At 49.3% G+C, this 26,969-nt stretch overlaps 9 protein-coding genes across 9 annotated transcripts; 6 read left to right on the top strand and 3 right to left on the bottom strand.

The window, feature by feature from the left end:
- Nucleotides 1–1,631: 1,631 nt before the first annotated feature.
- On the top strand, nt 1,632–2,775 carry N7525_000703 (putative short chain dehydrogenase; the record flags this gene model as incomplete). The annotated part of the gene is made up of 3 exons (XM_002562083.1): nt 1,632–1,844; nt 1,938–2,273; nt 2,464–2,775. 3 exons carry the CDS (start codon nt 1,632–1,634, stop codon nt 2,773–2,775), a joined length of 861 nt encoding a protein of 286 aa, XP_002562129.1.
- A 2,509-nt stretch (nt 2,776–5,284) lies between these two features.
- On the top strand, nt 5,285–7,236 carry N7525_000702 (uncharacterized protein; the record flags this gene model as incomplete). The annotated part of the gene is made up of 2 exons (XM_002562084.1): nt 5,285–5,567; nt 5,627–7,236. The coding sequence occupies 2 exons, from the start codon at nt 5,285–5,287 to the stop codon at nt 7,234–7,236; spliced, it is 1,893 nt and encodes a 630-aa protein (XP_002562130.1).
- An 831-nt stretch (nt 7,237–8,067) lies between these two features.
- On the top strand, nt 8,068–10,362 carry N7525_000701 (lysophospholipase family protein; the record flags this gene model as incomplete). Its single annotated transcript, XM_002562085.2, is given in 4 exon segments — nt 8,068–8,074; nt 8,092–8,319; nt 8,436–9,108; nt 9,162–10,362. 4 exon segments carry the CDS (start codon nt 8,068–8,070, stop codon nt 10,360–10,362), a joined length of 2,109 nt encoding a protein of 702 aa, XP_002562131.2.
- A 1,021-nt stretch (nt 10,363–11,383) lies between these two features.
- N7525_000700 (uncharacterized protein) lies at nt 11,384–16,208 on the top strand (the record flags this gene model as incomplete). The annotated part of the gene is made up of 2 exons (XM_002562086.1): nt 11,384–15,588; nt 15,644–16,208. 2 exons carry the CDS (start codon nt 11,384–11,386, stop codon nt 16,206–16,208), a joined length of 4,770 nt encoding a protein of 1,589 aa, XP_002562132.1.
- A 320-nt stretch (nt 16,209–16,528) lies between these two features.
- On the bottom strand, nt 16,529–18,179 carry N7525_000699 (3-deoxy-7-phosphoheptulonate synthase class II; the record flags this gene model as incomplete). The annotated part of the gene is made up of 6 exons (XM_002562087.1): nt 16,529–17,567; nt 17,619–17,670; nt 17,726–17,818; nt 17,873–17,936; nt 17,988–18,097; nt 18,158–18,179. The coding sequence occupies 6 exons, from the start codon at nt 18,177–18,179 to the stop codon at nt 16,529–16,531; spliced, it is 1,380 nt and encodes a 459-aa protein (XP_002562133.1).
- Nucleotides 18,180–19,743: 1,564 nt separating this feature from the next.
- N7525_000698 (uncharacterized protein) lies at nt 19,744–20,418 on the top strand (the record flags this gene model as incomplete). Its single annotated transcript, XM_061211656.1, has 2 exons — nt 19,744–20,249; nt 20,298–20,418. The coding sequence occupies 2 exons, from the start codon at nt 19,744–19,746 to the stop codon at nt 20,416–20,418; spliced, it is 627 nt and encodes a 208-aa protein (XP_061070882.1).
- A 601-nt stretch (nt 20,419–21,019) lies between these two features.
- Nucleotides 21,020–21,436, bottom strand: N7525_000697 (uncharacterized protein; the record flags this gene model as incomplete). The annotated part of the gene is made up of 1 exon (XM_002562089.1): nt 21,020–21,436. The coding sequence occupies one exon, from the start codon at nt 21,434–21,436 to the stop codon at nt 21,020–21,022; it is 417 nt and encodes a 138-aa protein (XP_002562135.1).
- A 1,427-nt stretch (nt 21,437–22,863) lies between these two features.
- Nucleotides 22,864–23,347, top strand: N7525_000696 (huntingtin-interacting protein K; the record flags this gene model as incomplete). The annotated part of the gene is made up of 2 exons (XM_002562090.1): nt 22,864–23,172; nt 23,237–23,347. 2 exons carry the CDS (start codon nt 22,864–22,866, stop codon nt 23,345–23,347), a joined length of 420 nt encoding a protein of 139 aa, XP_002562136.1.
- Nucleotides 23,348–23,518: 171 nt separating this feature from the next.
- On the bottom strand, nt 23,519–25,495 carry N7525_000695 (putative MFS multidrug transporter; the record flags this gene model as incomplete). Its single annotated transcript, XM_002562091.1, has 3 exons — nt 23,519–24,424; nt 24,477–24,723; nt 24,777–25,495. The coding sequence occupies 3 exons, from the start codon at nt 25,493–25,495 to the stop codon at nt 23,519–23,521; spliced, it is 1,872 nt and encodes a 623-aa protein (XP_002562137.1).
- Between the last annotated feature and the right edge of the window lie 1,474 nt (nt 25,496–26,969).

Here is a 26,969-nt window from a genome sequence, read left to right as displayed (position 1 = left end):
GGGGCGAACCCGAAAAGTGCACGACAGGGAGAAAGGAAGAACCGGCCAGACTAGATTTCAACAGAAGAAAAATAAATAAATAAATTGCACAGGCCATTCACAGATCTATTCCTTTTCCTTTCTGCAGCTTTCTACCGGGAATCCGGATTGTGGGGGTTTCGTCGGCAAGACCCTATCGGGCACAAATAAGCCATAGACGCCGAATTTTGGAAGTATGCAGATTGGACACCGATAGAATCGTGATGACATCCAGGGAATCTTTTGGAATAGAGATATCACGAGATCAGAAAAGTGGAAACCTCGGAATCTCCCCATTGAGTAAGGAGCTTGGGGAATGGAAGATTCTGATGGTCACAAGGTGTGTGTTGTGGCTGATGAATATTAGTGCAGGGTTATAGTCAGATAAGCTATATGGCCTTAGTCCTATTTGAGTATCAGCACGAAGTCTGGACTCTCTTGGATTTCAATGCTTTTCAATGTTTGAGTCCTAATTTTAGTTTTTAGTTCTGTACTTCCCCCGCATCGGGAAGAATCCGGAGTACCCAGATTTAGCTATTCTAAACACATTGTACTTTCCAAGGTTGTTTATCACTAATGACTGTATCCTAATATAATCTATGAGATCATATATTTTGGATTTTAGATTTAGAAAAAAAAAATCTTCAGACCTTAGAACAGGAATTGACCAATGAATTTCTCTTCGCCCGGGCCGCGACCTTGGAGCCGGGGCGATCGGACAGGAACACATATCACAGGCCAAATGTACGAATTTGATTGGTAGCGATTCAGTCATTGATCTGCAAAGAACCACCTGACCCCAGATAGTACTTTGAGGCTTGAAATATTTCTAGAAGACCCGGCTCGAGGCTCGGCAGTTTGTGCATGTACGCGTAGTTCTCTCAAGGGGTCGGGTCACCTGAATAGATGTGTTTTTCAAAGAAAGAAAAATAATGTTGAGTGTCGAAAAATTAGAGTGGCGTTGGCGTTCCCCGGGTTCCCAATCCCCAGACGGGTTTCCCGAATGAGAAATCCGGCCATCCCTTAGGTTCCAAACGCATTATCTATCGTCAATGAAACTATCGTGGATTTCATCATGTCTGGTGACCGGTACTCCTATTGGATTAGCTATCCCTGAATTCATAGTTATTCACTCAGTTTTATGGGAAAGTGGGATGAGGCAATCTAAACAAATATCAAGTTTCTTTATTTGACAGATCAATTGATACAGTATCCTAGCACTATACTATCGTAGATAATTATTGTATGTTGTATGTGTTAACTCTGTTTGTAGGTATGCGTATACCTCGCCACAGCCGTTTAGCCTACATTCCGGGAGGCCTGGACTCAATTCGCTCTGCAGTACCCTTGGTCCAAGTCTGGATTTCCTTTTCGGGTTGTTCTTTCTGCTCACGAGACACACTCTGGGGCGCTTTGGTCTTGGTTCGGCCTGACTTTTCCGGCCAAATATGTATTTAAGGAGAGTCGATTCTCTGGTCCATGGTTCCGCAACTGAATCATCTTCATTCTTCTTTATCTATATACGAGTCATTCCGTCTAAGAATCTTTGACGCCTTTATATATATTCTTTCTGTCCATTACTACTCTCACATAATACCAGTACACATATCGCAATGTCTGTCGCCATCGAAACCACTACTGCTCCCACTGCTCCTATGACCGCCCAGCCCGTCGTGTTGGGCCAGAAGGCCAGGATGCCTGAGTTCAGTCTCGCTGGGAAGGTGGTGTTGGTCTCAGGTGCTGCCCGGGGTCTAGGATTGACCCAGGCAGAGGCACTCCTAGAAGCCGGAGCGAAGGTATACGCACTCGACCGCCTGGAAGAGCCGGTAAGTTCCTGCATCCCATGGATCTGGTTTATACAATCACCAGATCCATCCGCTTCTATATTAGCATTAAACTAACAACCAATCAATCACCAGGCTCCCGAGTTTGAACAGATCCAGCAGCGCGCAATTCAGCTTGGCACCGAATTGCACTACCGTCGTATTGACGTGCGTGACACAGAACTTCTGAACAGTGTGATCGAGACCATCGCCAATGAAGAGGGCCGCATGGATGGTCTTGTTGCCGCAGCGGGTATTCAGCAGGAGACCCCAGCGCTCGAGTACTCGGCCAAGGACAGCAACACCATGTTCGAAGTCAACGTCACGGGAGTGTTCATGACCTCCCAGGCTGTGGCTAAGCAAATGATTCGCTTTGGAAACGGAGGTAGTATCGCTATGATCGCCTCTATGAGCGGTACCATTGCCAATCGCGTACGTTCCCACTCCCCCTTTCCATTTTGCCATTTATCATTCCTACCCCATTTGGCATTCTTGTTGTCGGCGTAGACCTAGTGCCTCCGTGCCCAGACTGTCTTTATTTATTATGGATTACTTCTCCACTTTTATGTCACATCCTGCCCTTCTATCTGGCCTTCAGCGATCTAACATATTTTCCCTACAGGGCCTTATTTGCCCCGCATATAACGCTAGCAAAGCTGCTGTCATCCAACTCGCCCGCAACCTCGCTGCCGAATGGGGCACCTACAACATCCGCGTCAACACCATCTCCCCTGGCTACATTGTCACCGCTATGGTTGAGAAGCTGTTTGTCGAGTTCCCCGAACGCCGCGACCAGTGGCCCAAGGAGAACATGCTTGCCCGTCTCTCCCGGCCGGAAGAGTACCGTGGCGCCGCTGTCTTCCTTCTCAGCGATGCTAGCAGCTTCATGACTGGAAGTGACCTGCGCATGGATGGCGGCCACGCCGCATGGTAGATTAATTACGGCTGAGATTCGATTTTGCCTTTTCAATCATTGCGCGTGACTATATTCTTTTGGTCTCTCATTCTCTCATTGCATGGCGTTCTGCATCTTCTTCTTTTTGGTTATTGGGTGGGAATAGCGCAGCGTGGGCTTTGATTTTTGGGAATTTGATTTTGATCATTGCCCTTTGTTGGACAGCGATAATTGGCTTGGCGGATTTTGAATCCTATGACGACGTTAGAATACAGGTCGATCACTTAAATAATAGTCATTGTAATTGTTTCAAGCGTTTCATCTCCATTCTAGAGTTTAGCTGCATGTTAATCTTGACCCACCTTGAGTTAGATCGGGACGCGCCATCTCATTGTACAATGACATATATTAATGTCATGCGTAGCCTTGTCTATGTTTTATCCTTGAGAGCAGTTTCTCAACCGGCACCAAGAACCCGAATCCCAACACACCCCCCTCACCGACAAAATAACCGCGTACAGCCATCCAGTCGGAATGTACCACATACCCAAACCGCCGGAGTTCAACCACCTGACCTCTCAACAAGGCTAATCGACAAACTTAAGGTTTAATCCAAAGCAGATTGAATGTTAGGGATACACGTACTGAAAGAGGATCTCGTTGCTTAATCTAGTATCCCGCAGGTCAGACAGTATCGCGTGATAGGTACGTGGCCGTTGTAATCGTCATCAGGGTAGTGCAAAATAAATACAAATGTCATTCTGAGGTCGTTTCAGCCGCCAAAACCCATGGAACCCCACCGGGGACTGACACCAAATCTGGGGAAGATGTGGGGAACTGGGACCAATCAGAGTTGGTCGAGGATATTGACTGTTTGGGAATGGACATGTTCGCTTACTGTTGGGATGCCTTAATTACCTGTTGGGCACCCAAAACAACCCGGATTTATCCTTGCGTACTTGAATCAAGTAGTCACTTGAGCTGGCACGTGTTGGTCTTCTAGGAGCATGGATGGAATATGTTGGTGTCGTGATTGATTTTGTTTAATGACGACAGCGGTGAGTAGTCTAAGAGGTGATTGCTTGGCCAAGTACCACAATAGTCGAAGAAATGGCTTTATGTTGAATATTGTGTAGACCTCAGTCTATTATTGAACGTGTATGAAGACTACACACTATAGGTCGCAGGGCTAGGGCACTCTATGACCTAAGGCAATTGCCATCTTGGCTTGGCATTCCAGTTTGGTTCTTCGGGATTTCTTTGCTGAAATATAAGATACCTCATTGGTTGCTTTAAGATGATGTGCGTAGTGTGCGTAGTCCTGCTGCCACTTCCAGGGTTCTCTGCAAGGAACTTGTAGGGAATCAGACCTGATGGAGCCGACTGTGTTTTTCTTGATTCCAACTACATGACAAGGGCAACAAGTTCTCTGCGGTCACAATAATCCTTTCCGAGCCTAGTCTGAAGGAAAATTTTTAGAAAGCTTATACTGGTAGACCAGGTACCACCCAAAGGTGTACTCCATTAGACTGCCTCGCATGCAAGGTCGCCGCATATAGATCCTGCGGCGGTCTATATTTGATATTTCCTAGCAAGACCCCAAAACACTATTACCTTGTGACCCCGCGCCTACGACCTCCAAATCCTATCTCTAGTATTACAGACTTGTAGTGACCTCTTCAGTGAAATCTGTTATGTATCGAAAGGTCTACTCTACAACCTTCATCGTGTAACTCGGTATCTAAGCTTTCCTTTCTCGGGCTCCAAAGTGCAACAAGTGTGCTTTTTAAAGCAGCCACCCGTGGAGATGAAGAACCTATTATAGTAATTTGGGGTGAATGACATTATTCTAATCCGAATTTAGCACACAACATGGTATCTTGGAAGGTCATGCCAAAAGACGCAAGCCACATCAAAAGGATGAATGTATCAAGCTTTGTACAAGCCTTGCCTTAAGACGCCTACCGAGGTCTAACTAGTTATACATTTTCTATCAGACTTCTTTCTTCATCCCGAGCTTCCTTACACTTCAATCCAGCTAGGTCTCAATTGAGGCTCGATTGTTCCTTCTCAATATGTCCAACTGTATCGGCAGTCTGACAATGGGAGAATATTATGTACAATAGAATGCTGGCGCCATTGATTTCGGTACCTATTGTGTTTCCTTCTGGAACCATCGATGGTATTGTCTGGTGAGGCTGCATAGTAACACCAGGTTACATATTATGGCATATGCTGCATCTATGTCTTCAATTGCTGCTTTGGTCATTAATTCACCTGATGTTGAGTTGTAATATCATAAAAAGGGGTTGACTGCTGTTGGAGCCACAGATTTACTATGAGCAATCTAAGTGAGGGAATTCACCAGGTGTGCTTGTCCTATACTCGCTAGCATCCCGCCTTTAGTCCTAACCTTTAGTCCCAACGCGTGAATCCTACCGCTTGTTTACTTCTTCTCTCTTTCCATCCTCCTCTTTTTCTTCCTTTTACTCGCGTCCCTATCACTGTTTCTCATCCATACCCTGTGCTGGTCTCCTTCTTATCCAAGATGGCGGCTCAGACGACAGGCCTGGACTCGAACTCTCTCGCTGTCAATGACGTCGGACTTGTCGACACAATTTCGCAAGGTGCGCCAGTTCCCACTGAGAACAACAAAGGTATCATCCCCGAGTCTTACGACCTTGGTGTGGGTGACGAGGACCCGACCACAGATGAACTCCATGGCCCAAACGCCTTGCGTCGCGTCTCAGCTCCGATTCCCTGGGTGGTTTACACCGTCGCATTTGTTGAATTGTGCGAGCGTTTCTCCTACTATGGAACCCAGGTGCTCTGTAAGAGATCCACAGCCCCATACAAAGTCACATGAGAAATGATCCTAACATTGCAACAGACTCTAACTTTGTGAACCATGCACTCCCCCTTCCTGCCCCGAATGGTCCTCCCGGATCAAACCATGCAACTGGTGCTGGTGGTCCTAGCTCCCAGGGTGTCTCGGGTGCTTTGGGCAAGGGTGTCGAAACTGCCAGTGCCATCAACACCTTCAACACCTTCTGGTGCTACTGCCTTCCTCTAGTGAGTGCCTACATCGCCGACGAGTACTGGGGCCGATACAAGACCATCTCCTGGTCTATCGCGGCTGCCATTTTAGGTCACATCATTCTAGTTATCTCTGCCATCCCGCCGGTGATCACAAACACTGACGCTTCCTTCGCTGTGTTCATCCTGGGTGTAATCATCATGGGATTGGGCACTGGTGGCTTTAAGCCGAACATATCTGCCCTTGTTGTCGAGCAGATACCTGTTGTCAATCTCAGAGTCCGTACACTCGAAACAGGTGAGCGTGTCGTCATCGACCCTACTATCACCCAGAGCCGTATCTACCACTACTTCTATCTGTTTATCAACGTGGGCGCATTGACGGGTCAGATTGGCATGGCATATGCGGAGAAGTATATCGGCTTCTGGTTGGCCTTCTTGCTGCCCACGCTCATGTTCTTGACTACTCCGTTCGTCATGTGGTGGGGTCGCAAGCGCTATCGCCAGTCTGATCCGGCCGGCTCGGTGACTTACAAGGCCGTCAAGACATTCTGGTTTTGTATGCGCGGCCGCTGGCACTACAACCCATACATCCTCTGGAAGCGAACTCACGATGGCACTCTTTGGGACACCGCGAAGCCCTCTAACATCGAACCCAGACTCCGGCCCAAGTGGATGACCTTTGACGATGCGTGGGTGGACGAAGTGCGCCGTGGATTTGCCGCTTGTGCAGTTTTCTGCTATTTCCCGGTCTACTGGCTGGCCTACAACCAATTGACAAACAATCTCACCGCACAGGCTGGCACGATGACCTTGAAGGGCGTCCCAAACGACGTTGTGAACAACATTGACCCCTTGGCGCTGCTCATCTTTGTCCCGCTCTGTGACACGCTCCTATACCCCGGGTTGCGCAGAATGGGCATTCAATTCACGGCCATCAAGAAAATTACCCTTGGCTTCTGGCTGGCGTCGCTCTCCATGATATGGGCTGCTATCATCCAGTACTACATCTACATGACTTCGCCCTGCGGCTACCGAGCTAACAACTGTTACAATGACGATGGCAGCGTCAACCCGTCTCCTCTCATTGTCTGGGCTCAGACTGGTTCCTACGTCCTCGTCGCGATATCGGAGATCTTTGCCGTCATCACCTCAATGGAGTATGCCTACTCCAAGGCGCCCCGTAATATGCGTTCCCTCATCCAAGCTATCAATATGTTCACAAATGCCATCTCCGCTGCCATTGCCGAGGCTTTGATAACGCTTTCCAGGGACCCTCTGCTGATCTGGAACTACGCCGTCTTCGCCATCTTAACCTTTGTCGGTGGGACCTTATTCATTCTCCAGTTCTGGGGTCTGGATAAGGAGGAGGACGAGTTGAACAACTTGCCTGAGGGTCATGTGGAGGCCAGCCAAACCCAGGCAGAGGTCGAACATGTCGAGAATGGCCCTGGTCGTGGTTGAGACTGGGTGTCTGAAACAATGTGTCTTTGCTTTAGCTTGGTGCTACTGGGAGGCTGCCTCCCCAAAGTTAAGTCCAACGCTTCTGTCAAATTCCGACTGATTCAGCTGATAACTGATTTTCTTTACCCTGTTTTAGGGTTGGTTCTGTTACGATGGTATCTTTCCAAGGTTAAGTCCAACACTTTTTATTGAATTTCAATTGATCCAAGTGAACTAATTTTCTTCCCTAAGTCATACTGAGCTCCTTCTTTGCGCCCTAATACTAGTGCCTCGATTTGTGACCAACATCCATATAGGCCAAGTCACACGCCACAACGGCTTAGAGTACAACCTCGGAGCCTTGTATCTAAAAGGTAATAATAATACACACGAATACGGGAGATTGCACTGCTTGATTCTAGTCTAATCCAATTACGATCTCTCGATTTGATGGATTTTTTGCGAGCAGATCCACATCGGACTCAAAGTCATGCCCGTTGTACTTCGTACCTTAGCCACTCCTTTTAACTGTGGAGTGCGGTAAGACGAGTCCACTTCCAGCCCTGGAAAGATTCATGAATGCGACTCCAATAATGACTGCTGAAAGGCGGATGCCTAGGCACATAACTCCGTACTTACCCACAGTTATCGTATTCGTATCACATGATAATAATCTCACCATCCCTGTCCAGCCTCATTTGGGCAGCCTTACCGATGTGATTATCTCCTGTAATGTCCAGGGCTGGCCTGGGCCTCAGAAGAAAAGTGATTTTCATTCTATACTTGGTGCTTTTTAAAGCAAAACGGAGCGCTCGGCATCATTGACATCACTCCAAACTCCACTCGGCAGCCATGATTCGTGATCCCTATGAACAGATGGAGTACATACCAAGACAACTGCTTTGGGACATTGGGTAGGGGCCTTGGCTAAGCTTCCGGCGGGCCCGGTGCATAAGGATTTCCCCTCGGTGCATAAGTATCACCCCTTAGGACATGGGAATTCGTTCCTTTCTACGTCTCCTGCGCGATTAACAGTCGGTCACAGTCGTGATCTAACCGTCATGAAGACTTTTGCGCTGATCTCGATTGCTCTGGGCTTGCCCGGTAAGCGCATTTCCTCGCGTTGTTTTTCCCCCCTGGGGATTTCCATTCTTGGCTTAATTGGACCTTTAAAGCGTCAACAAAATAATTTCCCCACACTAATCACCGTGTTCTCGCAGGCGCAATCGCTGTTCCTGGCGCGCTCGATACCGATGATATCACATTCGCAGGTGTGCAACGAGCCCTCCCCAATGCGCCCGACGGGTACGTGCCGACATCCGTCAGCTGCCCGGCGAGCCGACCGACAGTTCGCAGCGCAGCGAAGCTGTCCACGAACGAGACATCATGGCTAGAAGTTCGCCGCGGCAAGACCCTGTCGGCGCTGAAGGATTTCTTCGGACATGTGAAAGTCGGCGATTATGACGTCGGCGCCTACCTCGATAAACACTCCGGCAACTCGTCGAGTCTGCCGAATATCGGTATTGCCGTTTCAGGCGGTGGGTGGCGTGCGTTGATGAACGGTGCCGGCGCAGTCAAGGCTTTCGATAGCCGGACGGACAATGCGACGGCGACGGGGCATTTGGGTGGTCTGCTGCAGTCTGCTACCTATATTTCTGGTCTGAGTGGAGGTAGCTGGTTGCTGGGTTCAATCTACATCAATAACTTCACTACGGTCGACAAGCTGCAGACGCACGAGGCTGGTTCTGTCTGGCAATTTGGAAACTCGATCATCGAGGGTCCTGATGCTGGTGGTATTCAGCTTTTGGATTCTGCCGGTTACTACAAGGATCTCGCCGATGCTGTCGACGGGAAGAAGAAGGCTGGCTTTGATACTACTCTCACCGATATCTGGTATGTTACCCCTGTTTATCGGGAAGCATTCGTGTTAGCTAACTCGGGCACAGGGGCCGCGCACTCTCCTATCAAATGTTCAATGCTAGCAATGGTGGACTCAGCTATACCTGGTCTTCCATTGCTGACACCCCCGAATTCCAGGATGGAGACTACCCTATGCCGTTTGTTGTTGCTGATGGCCGTAACCCCGGTGAGCTAGTCATTGGCAGCAACTCGACCGTGTATGAGTTCAACCCGTGGGAGTTCGGCACTTTTGACCCTACTATCTTTGGTTTCGTTCCCCTCGAGTACCTGGGCTCTAAGTTCGAGGGTGGCTCGCTTCCGAGCAACGAGAGCTGCATCCGCGGTTTTGACAGTGCTGGCTTTGTGATCGGAACCTCCTCTTCGCTCTTCAACCAGTTCCTTCTCCAGATCAACACCACTTCGCTTCCCAGCTTCATAAAGGATGTTTTCAACGGCATCTTGTTCGATCTAGACAAATCGCAAAACGACATCGCTTCGTACGATCCCAACCCCTTCTATAAATACAACGAGCACTCGTCGCCGTACGCCGCACAAAAATTGCTGGACGTCGTCGATGGCGGCGAGGATGGACAGAACGTCCCCTTGCACCCCCTCATCCAGCCCGAGCGCCATGTCGATGTCATCTTCGCCGTTGACTCTTCAGCCGACACTGACTATTTCTGGCCAAACGGCACCTCCCTGGTTGCGACCTACGAGCGCAGCCTGAATAGCAGCGGTATCGCCAACGGCACCGCCTTCCCTGCGGTTCCAGACCAGAACACCTTCATTAACCTGGGCCTCAGCACCCGCCCGTCCTTCTTTGGCTGTGATAGTTCCAACCAGACCGGTCCCTCGCCTCTCGTTGTGTACATTCCCAATGCCCCTTACTCCTACCACTCCAACATCTCAACCTTCCAACTAAGCACCGACGACGCTGAGCGTGACAATATAATTCTCAATGGCTACGAGGTTGCCACAATGGCCAACAGCACCCTCGACGACAACTGGACTGCCTGTGTTGGCTGCGCTATCCTCAGCCGCTCGTTCGAGCGCACGGGTACCACTCTCCCGGATATCTGCAGCCAGTGTTTCGACCGGTACTGCTGGAACGGCACTGTGAACTCCACCAGACCGGAATCCTATGATCCAGCGTTTTACCTGGCTGATAATAGTATGGCCTCAGTGAGTTTGCCCACCATGCTTTCAACGGTTGTCGCAGCCGGTCTGGCGATGCTCATCCTGGTATAACTAGACATGATGAATTCTTTTTCTGCCTACTGCCATGTTGCAGCTATTCCCTATTCCCATTCGAAACATGTATTTTCGCTTTTTGATACACTTTTTTCAAAAGCATGGTCGATGTGTCATCGAGCCTTATTTCAATTTTATTTTCATATTCCTAGTATCCTTATTTTTAGATTTCTTCGTGTCCCATGGGATTCAATTCAATGGTAATGCATATATGACCATACAAGAAACATATTTGCACCTCAGTACAGCACTATCCCTCCTCTCTATTATTAGAAATCTACATCCCTGGAACACACATGCCCTGCTCCTGATCAAACCGAACTCGTGCTAAAATGTATGATTAAGGCAAAGTGTTCGTAACTTGACTATGGTTAATTCGGCATTCTTCTACCTACCCGTTGGCACATAGTTACTTACGGCTCTCGAACTAGACTTGCTACTGTAGATGTAATCCATGATATCCTCCAGTTAGATCTGTATAATCGATATCCAACGAGTGGCTGAGGTATAATGTATTTTAGGGAATATGACTCCTGAAAATAACTTGAATAGGATGGGTTGGAATTCATATAACGCTAGTAATGCACCGTACACGTCTAGGAGAAATATATATCGAGCGACTATAGATTATGGGAAGATTTTGAACTTCCTGTTTGGGTTAATACATGATTAAGAACAGGCATCTGTCTTTCTTCTGCTGTCTCGTTTTGATTTTCATCCGTATGCATCAATCTGACAACCTATAACACCCTTGTTGACGTGTGTTTGTGAATGTGCAGATCATGTCACGTGCCCATGTTGCTATGGGAAACGCCCACAACAAGCAACCTCCGATCAGCCGCCACCTCCACAGTGGGTTATTTGCTTTGCCTTGCTTCCTCTTTCATGCACCTAATTCGACCGGCAACTTGCGACCTTACGACATCGGGCCGATATCACATTTGACGACCCAAACCCGCCATGAGCGTCGCGTGCCAATACTAACTATTGCGACCATCAACAATAACCCGTTATCAACATGGCACGCGCTGCAGTAATCCCGGAATACCCTGCAAAACGGGTGGGACGAGCTTCAACAAAGTCGACAGCTGCTGCTGATGCGAAGAAAAAAGCCCCTCGAAGAGCCACACCAGCAGCACGGGCTGCGACCCCGTCCGTCGATGCTGAGTCCGATGATGAGCTGGGATTTATCACAAGCAAACCCGCAAAACCCAGCGCCCGCCCTCCTGGTCGCCCAGCTACTAAGCCAAAAGCAACTTCAACTGCAACTGCAAGACGAAAGAAGGCTGCGCCGGAGTCTCTCGCCGACAAGCCGAAACCTCGAAATAACGCCAGCGAAGATGAGCTAGAACAACAAACCGAGGTGCCAAAGAAGCGCGTTGGAAGACCGAGGAAGAATCCGTTGCCTGCAGAAGCTCCGGCGACCAAGCCTGAAGCAGCGCCTAAAACTAGGGGACGGCCAAGAGCGGGAACAACAGCGAAGGCCCCTCAGACCCGTGAAACGGCGACCACAGGCAGACGCACACGTGCGGCCGCCGGTACAGCAGATGAGACGAAATCGACCCAAATCAGGATTGCGACCAACTCGACAACAATGCGCTCAAATCTTTTGCGTGGGCCCGCCAAGAAGAAGACTGTGAAATTCCAGGATGTCTCGGATTCCGAAGCTGAGGAAGTTGTGCCCGAGGTTCCCGCTGCCGGCCGTCGACGAGTAGCGACCAAAGGCGCGGGCGCTGGCAAGCCCGGGCTTGGAGCGACCCCAGTTCGCAAGCCTGCGACGACCGGTACTCGCGGAAGGAAGCCAGCTGCAGCGAAGAAAGATGCGAGCCAACCATTGTCTCCCAAGAAGGCCAAGCAGGTGGCCAAGTCTCTATCATCTTACGCAAGCTCCGATGGAGAAGACGATGAATTAAACACAATCAAGGACGATACCAAGGATCCGGTCAGACTCGTTGTTCACTCGCCTGTTAAGCATGGCTCGGAGACCACTGGACTGAGCTCTCCTGTACGGAGGATCAACTTTACCCCCAAGAAGGCGTCCAGCTTCATGGACGAGAATGGCGACCCGAAACTACCATCACCAAAACACGGATCAGACGGAATCGGTCTTAACTCCCCAGTCAGGAAAATCAACTTTACGCCAAACCGCAGCCAGAACGCTGTCGCAGATAATGGTCACCTCGCTCTTCCGCCGGGCAATTCAGTTGTTTTCAGTGACTCTATGATCATGTCTAGCCCTGCGAGACGACCGGCGCCATCATCTCCCTTCCAGTTCTCCATGAGAGAAACCCCGAATCGTGGGGGTCTCTTCCGGGATAGTGTGAATCCGATTTCCGCTCCCGATTTCACACCCGGACGCACTTCTCCGCTGAAGATGTCACCTAAGAAAGGCTTTTTGGGTGCTTCTTTCTTGCAATCGCCATCCAAGGATTCTACATCAGCAGCCCCTGCTCGAACTCCCCTGTTTCAAAGCCCTGCAAAGAGAATAGCCTCTCCATTCAAAAACTCGATATTCTCTGCTCATGCATCTGTGGGCTCCTGCAAAGCCACGGACAATGGTGGAGCCTCATACGAGACGGTTGAACCCACACAACCCGCCACCCCCAAATCCTTGCCACGGGAAAGCCAACCCGACGAAGCAGCCTTTGAAAAGGACACCGAAATGGTCGAGGATGTGGCTAGAGATATCTTTGGCATTGAGCTGTCTTCTGCTAGAAAGGCATCATCGATCTCTCCTATCCAGGAAGATATTGCTGCCTCAGGAGTAGCCCGGGACTCATTCGATGATGGAAACACTGACTCTCTCTCCCCAGAGGTGGAAGCCGAGGGAGAATCAGACATGGAAGAGGATGAAATTGAGTATATTCAAGATGAGACTCAGCCCGAGTACGAAGAGCCTGAAACTATTTGCTTTGACGTCATGGAAGAGGCCAATATGGCAACGGAGGACGACCTCTATGATCAAGAGCCCCAGGAAAACTCAGGCCCCGGGGCTAGCGAACAACTTGAAGACCAAGCTCAATTCGACCGCGAAGAAGACGATACCATTTGCTTTGGTGCCATGGAAGACGCACAATTGGCAGTGCATAATCTCCACGACCAACAAGTCCAGGAAGCCTCAGACCCAGAAGAAGGCGAAGATCGCCAAGACGAGAGCGAGAGCGAATTCGAGTACGAAGAGCTTGAAACAATTTGCTTTGACAAGATGGAAGACGCCGAATTGGCAGCAAATGATCTTCATCGCCAACAAGTCCACGAAGCATCAGACCTAGAAGAGGGTGGGGATTTCCATGACGAGGATGAATTCGAGTACGAGGAACCTGAAACAATTTGCTTCGACGCCATGGAAGATGCACACCTCGCGGAGAATGACCTGCATGATGAAGAAGGTCAGGTGGGAGACTCAGTCATGGAGGACACGAATTATCCTGAAGAAGAGCTGGCGGTACCGGAGCACGAGATCGAGGTGGAAGAACCCCAATATCTTGATACTGGATCACAGTCCGAAGAGTCAACCGCAGATGCCTCACAAACTACGGAGATGCAAGAACTAGACATGGAAGAGCAGCCGAGTGCAGTTGCTTCGCCCTCCACGTTACCATTGCATTTGACCCGTGGCGATGAAGCCCAGCCATCGGCTCCCTTGGATTATTCCTCGGAAAGTGAAAGAGAATGGCAAGAAGAGGCTATTCATCAACCAGAGGAAGTGGAACATGTGCTGAGCGAGGATAATGAAATGGAGGAGACTGAGCCTGAGTTTGCTACAATATCGTCAAAGCCTGCTTCGTCACATGAAAGCGGCCATGTCGAGGATATTGCAACTCCGCCCCAAAGAACGCAAGCGACACCTTCGCCACGACCCAGTTTCACAGGCAGTGAATCCATTCGCTTGGCCTTGAATCGCCCAGACAACTCAGAGAATGATTATGACTCCACTCCAGATGCCAAGAATGCCAGCAACGTCATCGTTGACACGCCCCTGCATGAAGAAAATAGTTGGACGCCAAAAACACAGATTGACAGCCCTGCGTTAATGGCACCCAGCCTCTTCAACACACCAAGTGTTGCTGATCAATCCCAGCCCCATGCTGAGGCTAGCTTAGGTTTTACGCCATTGGCACAAAGGTTTGACCGTTGGGAACAAAACACCCCTTCCCAAGCTAGATCACTCCGACCGCGTCGTCGGGGAGTTTTCTCGTTAGTAGGCCCCTTGGACCGCACTAACACGGGGCCTCCAACCAATTCTGAAAGTGTGTCGTATCCTGATCTGACAAAGAGCCCTTTGGCACAAAACCCTTCTTTGTTTGCCGAATCGCCACTTCAGCCTCAAAGCAATGATACTTGTATAAGCCCTGAGTATGAACGTACTCCACGGCGATCTTCCATCTATGAAGACCATCAAGTAATTGATTCGCCAAGAACAAGCACTGATATCTTCGAAGATCCTGATTCGGGAGTCATTGAACAGGAGCATACTTCTGCCGCCGAAGTCCCGCAAGATCAGGACCAAGAGTCCCATCTACTCGAGGACAAAGAGAACCTCGGTCCTTCGATTCTCCCGTCTACCCCAATGAAGGCGCAAATTCAACCTGATGAGTTGCGCACTATTCATACAGTGTCCAAAGTACCTTTGAAAGCCGAAGGCGACGTATCGCCTCTCAAGCTGTCCCGCAAGAGAGGTCTGTCCCTATCGAGCACATCCCCCACTCGATCTTCCCCACGTGTTCGCAAGCCAACCTTGATGGCACTGAATGATACTGTCCCGATTCTGTCTCCCTCCAGGAAATCTCCACGGGTGAGCAGAAGTCCTACACCAAAACGCCGTTCTATCACTAGCAGACGCATCAGTGTGAAAGCACCTGTGATGGCTGCGTCCAATACTCCCGTTGCAACCGGCAGCCCTGCCAAGAAGCAGCGCCGCAGCATCAGCACTGAACAGAAGGCTTTGCATGGAGCAGTCGTGCATGTGGATGTTCATACCACCGAGGGTGAGGATGCCTCTGGTATCTTTGTAGAACTTTTGCAGCAAATGGGTGCTCGATGTGTGAAGTCCTGGTCCTGGAACCCTCGCTCCAGTCTCTCACCGGCTGATGATGTAGAGCCCAAGGACTTGAGAGTTGGCATCACCCATGTTGTGTACAAGGATGGTGGCCTGCGGACTTTGGAGAAAGTCAAGAAGGCAGCGGGTCTTGTCAAGTGTGTGGGAGTCGGTTGGGTCCTCGAGTAAGTTTATGTTGTACACCTACCTTTACACAGCCTTTCTGACAGTTATCTATAGTTGTGAACGGGAAAACCAATGGCTTGACGAAACCCCGTACGCGGTTGACAGCTCTATCATCCCGCGCGGAGGCGCCAAGCGCCGGAAGAGTATGGAGCCTCGTGCGCTCAGCAATGTGAACGGAACACTCGTGCGCATTTCCGAATCTCCCGCACCATCTGCTGGTGGACGTCGCAGTGGTGTCAACCCGGGTGCCGTCGAGGGCTTCCGCAAGATCACACCTCCGACCCACCAGCGGGAGATGCCGTCCACACCCCCGCAACAATCTTCTGCTGATAGTTACCAATTCCCTGCTACTCCTGGATACAATTTTGCCAACCTTGATGCCATTGGCATGTCGCCCGCTACACCAGGGTTCCTTGGAAATCGCTCCAAGCTTGTCCAGCAGTCTTGCCCGCCAAAGCAGAGCAACCGAGGTCTCTTCCCAAGTGCTAAGCCTGCGAGTATCATGCTGGATGATGGGCAAGATGAAGAATCCAGGAGACAGCGTCGCTTCCGTATGGAGGCTGCTAGGCGCAAGAGTCTTGTTTACAAGCCTGCTGTCGGTAGTCCTCTTGCTCCTTGATTTTATTCATTGCATTGTTCGATTTTTGTACATTCATACCCGGTCACTGTAAATATGGGGACTCTTTGGGCGTTTCTTGAATTTTGCACCGTGATAGCGAGCTGGATGGGTTGGACTGTTTGGAAAGTCAATCGTCATTACTTCTTTTTGAATCTCAGTTCAACCAATTGAATCCTAGATGATTTAAATCTATACTCATGTCCGCGGTGAAGCCGCCAAATATTACTTTGCATTCAGAGACTCGAAAATACCCGAAATCTTTCTCGCTGTCCGCCTTCAACATTCATATATCTCGTGTTCAGTTTACCAAAGCGATGATATCACTCCTGCGACTCGTCACGATAGAATCCAGCAACCAAGAAAGCCAGCTCCAAAGCCTGCTTCTCGTTCAAGCGCGGATCACAGAATGTCGTGTATCGCTCCCCAAGCCCATCCTCCGTCAGCCCAGCAGCACCACCCACACACTCAGTGACAGCCTCGCCAGTAAGTTCAAGATGCATACCACCAAGGAATGATCCCGCAGCGCGATGAATTTCCAACGCCTGCTTCAACTCAGACAAAATATCCGTGAAGTGACGGGTCTTCACACCAGACGGTGTGCTCTGGGTATTGCCATGCATAGGGTCACACTGCCAGACGGGGATATGACCAGAGGCCTGCACAGCGGCGATATGGCCAGGAAGGAAATTTGCGATCTTAGAAGCGCCGTATCGGGAAATCAGAGTAACTTTCCCGATCTCACTATCCGGATTGACAACGTCCAGCAGCTGCACCAGCTCGTCCGGCGCCATGCTAGGCCCGATCTTGATTCCGACGGGGTTAGCAATGCCGCGGAAGAACTCGACATGCGCACCGCCGAGTTGGCGTGTCCGGTCGCCGATCCAGATGAAGTGGCCAGATGTTGCGTAGTAGCCTGTTTCGGGAGTTGTGGTGCTTGTTCCTTGCTGCACTGGGTGGCGAAGGAGTCGGGTTAGGCTCTGCTCGTATTCCAGGGAGAGGCCTTCGTGGCTGGTGAAGATGTCGGCTGTCTCGAAACCGCGATCTTTATCGATTCCTACTGTGTGCATGAAGCGCAGGGCATCCTTTACGGCGCCTACGGTCTTGGCGTATTGCTCTTTGATGGAGGGCGTGATTACATGGCCCAGGCCCCAGTCTAGTGGGGAGTGCAGGTCTGCCAGGCCTGAGGAGAGGGAGGCACGGAGATAATTCTGAGTTGCCGCGGAGTGGAAGTAGGCCGAGACTAGACGTGATGGGTCTGGCTGGCGGGATACAGGGTCTGCTGCGAAGCCGTTGATGTTGTCACCGCGGAAAGAGGGCATTTCCACTCCATTGACGACCTCTGTTGGACTTGAGCGTGGCCTAGGTTTGTTGTTAGTTTTCTGGGTTTGAATTAATGAATGAGGAACCTACTTTGCAAACTGCCCTGCAATCCGAGCAATACGGATGACGGGCTTATTGGCACCTATTGGTGGATTAGCGGTCATCTTTCTTTGCTTTTTGTGGGGGGTCTGACATACCCCAGATAAGAACCAAACTCATTTGCAACAAAAGCTTGACCTTGGCTTCAATCATTTCCTGGGTGCAGTAGTCGAAAAGCTCCGCACAGTCACCTAGACAAAATGATTAGTCCCGATGTTTCGGAGATATTGTTCTGTGCAACATACCACCCTGTAGAACGAATGCTTTGCCCAAAGCGACATTCCGGAGGTTCTTCTTGAGATTGACGATCTGTGGACCAGGTCAATATGAGCTAAAGTCGATTCTAGAGAAAAGACATACTTCTCGTGTGGTCACAAGCGGAGGAAGCTTCTGCAGTTTTTGCAGTGATTCTTTCAACCCTTCAAGATCCTCATAGATGACATCTTGCTTGATGGGTTTTTGTGTCCAGGCTAGATATAGTTAGCCATACTGGATCGAGCTCCAAAGAAAATTTAGATTTCTGCTCTTACAACTAGGGCTCCATTCAGCCATGGTCAGGGCAGTTAATCCCGAATAGTAGGGGGATTATATGAGTTAAATCTCTTTCGCTTGACCAGCAGTAACACGAAAAAGAAAATGCAATGAGAAATTGATCAGTGTAGGCAATGGAATAGTGGGATTCTAAGAAGTGAGAACAAAGGACTGATGAGCGAAAATATATTAAGGACATGTAACAAAAGAAAGCTGACAATCCAGTGCGTGTACGTGATACGCTTATTCCCGGGGCTCCGATGACTCACTTTGATGCCTGATACCCCAGGCACCACATGTAGGTCAGGGTGTGACTGGTAGTTCGTTCAATGCAGCCAGTTTCAAAATCGACAGCTTATTTGACTGGAAATAAATGGAATCCCATTGAGCACAGACCACAGGGTTTCATTGAAATCTCACGGTATAGCAACCTCCTGACCTGTGACCTCTACTATTTACGCCATCAATTAACTAGTACCCCTAGCATGTATGATATAGTCATGGACGTGGAAGGTGATGGCCTATGTCATGGGTACTGTTCTTCATTTGAAATATGAATTGTTTTGAAAGGCTGTGATTTCGGGAAAGTCTCTTTGATGATGAATGGCTGGCTGTTCTCAAACTTGGCCTGTATGATGCATCGAGTGATGAAGTTCGCCTCTTTGTAAACACCAGCCAAGCTTCCGAGATCTCAGAGCTGACGCAGTAATTATACTGCCCAGGTGGGTGGGGCTGGCAAAGATAAACCGAGCCTTATAGGTAGCCGACAGATAGTTTACTATCTAGCCCTACCTAACTATGTTGTACCACTACCCGTGGAGAGCTTACCCGTGTGAAAAATAAAGCACCCTACGGTAAATTGTTGGCTATAACATGGGCAGACGTCCTCCATAGGGCCTCGCGTATTGATAAATATAATACCAAGGCTTTCATACGGAGTATCTACTAGATCGATGAAGCTGGGACGCAAAAGACCCTTTTATAGTCGTTTCCCACTGTATAGAGATGCAGATTTGAACGTAGATTTCTCACTACCTAGGTAACTACCCCAGACTTGGCATGGAAAGCCGACCCTTGAGTGTCTATATTTGGAAGGAAAAAAAGGACGGACCACGGAGACAATATAAAGGGGCAAGATAGATCGCAATCTGCTCCATACAGAGGAAATGCTTATAGGCATGAGAAAAAAAATCCAAGCCATCGCGTAATAATGGGGAGCAGCGCAGGCAACGTTCGTATCAAGAACGGCTAGCGTCGAGGAAATTAGGCCTAATCGGGCTGGTTAATCGGTACCTATCGAGTGTGATTGGTCATGTCTCGGAACTTACCGAAGCGCGGCCATTTTTAGTTAGCGTAATCTGCTTGAAGTCTCCAGAGCTGCCTATTTAGTACTAACGTGGACCTAAATGGACCTAACGGGGGTAAAAACGTGGGTCGAGACCCTTCCAAGGTTCAAGGCAGAGAGCCCCATGAGCAGATGCCCTGCCAAGGTTGATTCTTCACCTGGGTATTTAAGCTCGCTGTCGGCCTTGTTTTTCTCTCTTCTATTCAATCCATATCCTCCCTATACTACATTTTTTTCGCCATGCAGTACAAGGCCCTCGCCACTCTTTTCTTCGCCGCCACGGCTCTGGCCGCCCCTGCCGATTCTACTTCCACATCCTCAAGCCCTGGGTTTGTCGATAGCAATGACCTTTACGATGACTATATCGAGGATATGTATGACGACATTTATGAGGCTGTGCCTAGCTCTATCTTGACTGTTCTGGCAACAGCCATCCCGGCCACATGGTACAACGACCTTTTCGACCCGGCCTCTCGCGATTCGATCGTCAGCGAAGCTATGGCTGGCACCTACCCAGCTTGGTACAACTCGTTGCCTAGCAGTGTCAAGGCCTGGGCCACCAATGAGGCGTTCATTGGCATCTCGGCAACCGCTACTCAGACCGAGACTGCTGATGGCAGCACCTTCAAGACCGGCTCCACCGCTGCTGCCAGCCAGACCTCCTTTGCCAGCGAGACCTCCGTTGCTAGCCAGACCCCTGCCAAGACCACTTCGGCTTCCACTACCTCTTCGAGCTCCAGCTCTCAGTCTAGCTCTCAGTTCAGTTCTGAGTCCAGCTCTGACTTGAGCTCTAGCTCTGCATCATCTTCTCCCTCTCCTTCGCAGTCTACTGGTGGCGCCCCTGCTCCTACTGGGGGCATTACCATGGGTGTTGCCGGTGCTGCTGGTGTTTTGGCCCTGGCTCTTGCCCTGTAGAGCATTACCGAACGATATGTTTATCTGGAAAGTTTATAAGAAACATTAAATTTACGTGCATTAGATAGATCTGTGTGCATAATATCCTTTTTCATCATATACTTACATACGAAAATACTTAATTCAATTACATCTACAGTTGGGATAAATCATAGCCTAGATACTCTCTAAGTGTTGCATGTCCTTGGCTGGTTGTATTTCTTGTTGATTTACTCTGTGCACACAAGGAAATTGGCCCGGGGGCTTCATATTTCACACGGAGCCTTGCGACACCTCCACAAGCCTCTTGCTGTCTTCACCCAGTTCCGACTTCCGATGAAATTCTCAAGTGCACGCTCACTCCTTTGTTAGGTCCTGCGAATAAACTCAGATGTTAGCTTGGTCAAGGTCAGTAAAAGTAGTGATGCAGTCCAAGGGTAGAAAGAACCAGGTCAGTTTCCAAGCCCAATAATCCGGTATCGTATGTCCATGAGTTAAATCGTGATATGGCGGCAAACCGCTGGCTTTTTCTTGGAGCTGTTCACAAGCTTCGGGGTTAGCATGTTCAAAACAGCGACAATAGATACTAAAGGAAACCCGACAAACCCAGCTACCAATTCTATCATGCTGGGGCGCGGTCTCGAACAGACTCTAGAAGCCTAAAAAGGCGACTGTGTACTAGCCTCTCGCTGTTCTGGCGGTTCAAAAGTCTCCAGGTGAGCATATTGATCTTGTAGTTCATTGCATTGCACTCCCGAATGAAGTCGGTAACAAAATATGCAAGAGGCCTCTCCCGGATGGTTTCACAACCTGGGACGTGTTCGAACATGATCTGTCCCAGGTTTCGAATGTTGTCAATTTCGATGGTAAGTCGGCCCAGCTTTTCAATCGTCACTTGGCGATCCTCAGGGGATGGGTTATCCCAGGTGAGCCTGCTCAGAATTTCTTCAATACAGCCGTGAAAGTGACGCCATGCGTCATGGTACGCCTGTTCCCAGGTTGACACGGCGTCCGAAGAGGGGATATCGGTGGTAGACATCGTAAAGAGTAGTGGTTTTGGGAGTATTGTGGTGGTAGTGGTTATGGTAGGATTGATGTGTTGGAGGTTGTTGTTGGATCAATGATCCAGTGGTGAGAGATGTAAAGAGAAAGCGAGAGGCTGACCATCAATCGAGGAATGTATCAGATGGATGGGATAAGATAGGATAAGGTAACTCGATGCGGTGCTGGTCAGCAAACATCGTCATTTAAGTGTTTGCAATCGAAACCGACTTGATCGAGTGTGCCTAGAGTTGATAATGGAAGTCATGAATGCGTTTGTGCGTATGATTGTTTGACTCGGGTACAAGGCAAACATCGAAGACACAAAAGGTTGACCACCCTAATAAGATCTGAAGTCAAAGCCATCAACATCTGAAGTCAGAGCAATCGATATCTAACGTGAAAGTGAACAAAGAGCACAAAGGCCATTGTTCAATTCATCTGTCCCTTTATCTATTCACGCGAATTAGTAAGAGCTTGATATATGCCAAAGGAAAATGTGTACAGCAACACAGGTCAAGGGATTATATGAATATATGGCGTTCTATCAGCTAAAATCCATGCATACAAGCTTGCTTGGTTCGTAGGATGATAGAGGTCCGTTATTCGTTATGACACGCACTTACCCATATTGACTGGCAATCAGAGACGGTTATGTATGCTTACTGCAAGGCCACTTGCCCTCTATATCTGGACTAGATATCCCTCCAGGCTATTGTGATCATTCCTGACAAAATAGGCGGCCGTCTATGCGGCCTTCTCAAGTGCTTCAGTAGATTTTTGTAGATATCTTCCCCTCGCTCTTGGTTTTATAGCTAGACGGTGGAAAGGTGCCGGAAGGGTGCGAACCACACAAGAGGACCAACCGGGGATATCGAGATGAAATAGATACATTTTTATAAAGGGTCAGATGTAATAAATATTAAGAAGGTTGATATGACTCTTTATGGTGAGACTTCGGATACCTTAGCACTGGGAGCTAAATCAGCGTCATCATCATCTAGGCATTCTGGTCGAAGTATAGTTTCCAACGACTGGAGCCATACTCGGCCTGAACCTTCCATTAGTTGAGACGTGGGGCTTAGAAGTGGAGATATACGTTGTGGAGTCAATTCGAAAAGGGTCCTAGCCGTGAATAAGTTCCAAACCAGCTAGCAACAAGAAATCAAGTCAGACATGAAGATCGAAACTCTGAAAAAGAAGAAGTCGGAATAATCTAGAGACCTGAGGTCGGGATACCTACCGAACTACCTAGGTAGCCTTCGTTGCCCACTTCGGCACCTCCAGGGCTGCGAAACAAACAATTATGTCAGCACTTATCTGAACCCGGGGCTTATCAGTGACGTCGTCCACCCGGGTTGTTGCCAAAACACAGCTCAAGTTAAGATTAAACCCAACTCCCGGGGCCCCTTTCACAAAGAAAATATGTCTGATACAATTCCCTCTGCAAGTGCTGGCCAAGACACCGTCGAGAATGCCATTCCTTCAAACGCCGAAGACCGAAAGGCCGCCGCCGCTCTCTCCTCCCTCAACACAAATGAAATCGCAACAGAGGGTGCCTCCGCCGGAGCACCGCTTACTGTAAACCAAGAGGCCCTGGGACGGGCTATGAGTCGACTCGAGATAGCTGCTGGACAAGATTCGGGCAACAAAAAGACGGCTGAGGGCCCCAAGACTGATGAGGTGCTGAAAAAGAAGACAGTTAAGGTTGCTCCAGCCGATGTTACACTGCTGGTATGTTTGCCATGTCTATGGCTTCGGTACTTGTCTGTGTGCAGACTTGCTAATATGGATCTAGGTTGATCACCTTGACTTAAGTAAGACCAAGGCCACAGACTTGCTCAAGGCTCATGATGGAGATGTCACTCAGGCAATGAAGGCATTCATTGCACCATCTATGCGAGTATGATGGCTCAAATTATTTACTGAGAGTTGTCCATAATTTATGGGTCGGAACCAAGCTGATATCAAAGAAATCTCGTTTCTAACATTAAAACTCGCTTTATGCTGAGGGTCTGGTTGTCATGCTTATTATGTTGAAGAGTGCAGACAATAGTTATTATCAACGGGTCAAAGGATATCACTCCTCGTCCCCCTCTACCTCGTCTTTCTTCCGTTCGATCCCCTTGCCCTCGTAAATACTCCACAGCATAGCCCAACCAAGCAAAGCCTCAACAGCCAGCGCCCACCACACAGCACCAATCATGTTATTTTCGAGCCCTAGTCCCAACCCCCAGCCACCCAGAAATGGACCCAGAGTCCGAGCTCCACTGGAGATACTCTGCGCCACTCCATGGACTGTGCCTAGAACAGATGGATCCGTGACACAGTTGTTCACCAAGATAATTGCAGCGGGCAGAATGAATGTCCGTGAGATGACCTGTAAGCTAACGACGAACGTGAAAGAAGGCCAAACAATCCATGGTACGCGCGGAAGAATCACCAAAAAGGGCATCAGCATGTATGCAATGGGCGAAAAAGGAAGGAACGTTCGGAATGACGTGAGTGTGCCGAGCTTTGTCTGTATCAGCGGGTAGAGGAAGATCTGGAGTGGCAGGCCGATGAAACCGATAATCGCAGTAGCAAGCCCAACTCGTGACGATGGAAGACCTAGTCCGCCGCCGAAATGGAAAAGACCCTGCCGGGAGTTCTCTGGTGCACGGGGTGCGGGCAAAAATACGAATGTCATAGAGTTAAAGGCGCTTGTGTGGAAGGCAAGTAGGAAGTGAGCCACCAAAGTCAGGATGATGTTGCGTGTCCAGATCTGGCGGAACCCGATCTTCTTACGTGGCCGTGGATGCACACGAGAGCGGGCTGGACTCGACGGCGTAGACCAAGTACCAACACTGCCATCCGTGTAGATGGAGCCATCGTCTCTGGAGCGCGTCAGCGGACGATAGTGCCGAGGTCGTCGTGTCCAAGCTCTTGTGATCCGTTTGCCCAGTTTACGACCCCAGTCGCTTCTATAACGTGCAATTTCATGAGTCTAAAAGCCTTGTTGTTAGTGACGGTATGAAATTGGACAGCGATGATCTCACCTCATCGAGCCCAAGAAATACTGCGAGAAATGATGCAAATATGAAGATTGCGCTCAAAAGATTCGGCAATGCATACGGCCAACGCTGCATCCACCACACACCTTCTTTACCTCCAAGGAGAGATCCCGGGCCGAAAAGTTGCGGGAAACTGTTGACAGGATCGGCCAATGAGCCTCCCAAGATTGGACCTATGATTACACCGATATTGAAGCACATGGGGAGGAGCAAAAACGCGCGGGATTGATATCTAAGTAGTCAGCCTAAGGCAAGGTGGCGCATTGTGCGAACATAACAACTTACTTCTTCTCTGCAATGATCTCTGCAATCAGCGTCCGCATTACTCCCACATTGCTATTCAATATCCCGCCCAGTGTCCGAAAGACCATGGCCGTCGCAAAAGATCGAGAGAAGCCAAAGCCGATACAGGACAGGCAAGTACCCATCAATCCAATCAACAGCACTCTTTTCCTCCCCATCCATTCAGCATCACCAAGACGGCCCCACCAGACAGCGGTGATGAATTGTGCAGCTGTAAAGCTACCCTGGAGGATACCCGCCTGCGCGGAGATCTTCGAATCTGGCAAGGATGGATCGAATGATTTGAGCTGATAGAACATGTACGCCTGTAGAGATGTCTGCGTCAACGGCTCTGACAGTCGCGCCAAAGTCAAGATTGCCAACTGGCCCTTCTTCGGTAACGAGCTCCAAGTTACCGGTTTCTCCTCATCCCCATCGGCCGGACCCAGCACACCGTCATGATCATGATCGCGATCATCTTCGTTGATTGAGGGAAATCGTCGGTGATTGGTCATCAGCGGTGCGAACTCCAATCTCCTTGACCTGGAGTCGCTTTGGGGGATTACAGTGTCGTCGCTCTCGAGATCGGTGTCGCTTTCTGTACTTGACGAGTCTGCATGGTGACCGATCAAGTTTGAAGCGTCCTGAGAGGCAAGATGAACATTTTCCCGGTCCTCTTCGAGGTCTTGGCCATGGTTCGGAGTTTGCGGAGAAGCCCCCATCAACGAAGATCCCGGCTCGGACGTTGTCACGCGAGCACGTGGGGTATATACCGGGGTGTATGATACTGACGTTGTGCGTGAACCTACCTTGGCACTTGATATCACTTGAGATTCGTACTTGGGCAGTCTGTGACTCTTGTACCTTGGGAGAGGAGAGTCGGGGTGGAAATGAGCTATGACACCTTTTCACCCACATTTGCGTGGGGTCGATGGAGACGTTGCCGAGTTAACCGCGAGGTCAAAATATCCAGGTACTAACGTATTTCACAAGCGAGTGGCCACCACAAGCGAGTGGCCACCCCACCGAAAAACGCGTCCATGAATTAACACCTTCTTCTTTAACCACCCACCATGCCACCAATCCGCTCCCAATCCTCTGCAAATTCAACAGAGCAAGAGGGTAGGATCTTATTAGCTATCCAGGCTTTTAAAAATGGAGATATTACATCTGTTGCTCTCGCTGCTCGCACTTACAAAGTCCCGCGTACAACTCTCCGCCACCGGCTTAGTGGTGTACAACACCGCGCGATTTCTCGCGCAAATTCGCATAAACTGACAGAAACTGAAGAGGAATCTCTTCAAAAATGGATTCTCTCTATGGATTCCCGGGGATCAGCTCCCCGGCCGTCTATGGTGCGAGAAATGGCGAATCTTCTCCTTAAAAAGCGCGGTACTACCCCGGTTCCTTCGGTCGGCGAAAATTGGGTGACGAACTATGTGAAAAGACGCTCTTTTCTATCCTCTCGGTTTTCGAAACGGTATAACTACGAGCGTGCGAAATGTGAGGATCCGGAGGTTATAAAGGGGTGGTTTGATCTTGTTTAAAAAACTATCTTACAATTTGGGATCGACCCGGACGACGTTTATAACTTTGATGAGACCGGTTTCGCGATAGGATTAACGGCGACGGCGAGGGTGATTACGAGAAGCGAATACTACGGTCGGAGAGCACTTTTATAACCTGGAAATCGTGAATGGGTGACGGTTATTGAGTGTACGAATGCTGCTGGTTGGGCCCTTCCACCGTGTGTGATTTTTAAAGGCAAAGTCTTTATTGAATCTTGGTTCGATAGCCTTCCTTCTAACTGGCGTTTCGAAGTTAGTCCTAACGGCTGGACTACTAACGAAATTGGACTTCGTTGGCTTGAAAAGCTCTTTATTCCTACCACTTCTGTACGGATGAAGGGGGTATATCGGCTTTTAATACTGGATGGCCATAGAAGCCATTTAACCCCGAAATTTGACGAAATCTGCGAAAAAAACCGTATTATACCAATCTGTATGCCTCCGCATTCATCCTATCTTTTACAACCTTTGGATATAGGCTGTTTTGTAGTGTTAAAACGGGCTTATAGGAGACTGGTTGAATTCCGGATGCGGTGCGGATCCAATTATGTGGATAAATTGGATTTCCTCGAAGCTTACCCTAATGCACGAAAGGAAGCTTTTAAAACAGAGACTGTTAAAAACAGCT

This window comes from Penicillium rubens (assembly GCF_028828025.1).
Source record: "Penicillium rubens strain IBT 27055 chromosome Unknown utg000001l_segment0_segment0, whole genome shotgun sequence".
Classification (NCBI taxonomy): Eukaryota; Fungi; Ascomycota; class Eurotiomycetes; order Eurotiales; family Aspergillaceae; genus Penicillium; species Penicillium rubens.
The sequence above is the reverse complement of the archived record's forward strand: the minus strand, read 5'-3'. Positions and strand labels throughout refer to the sequence as shown.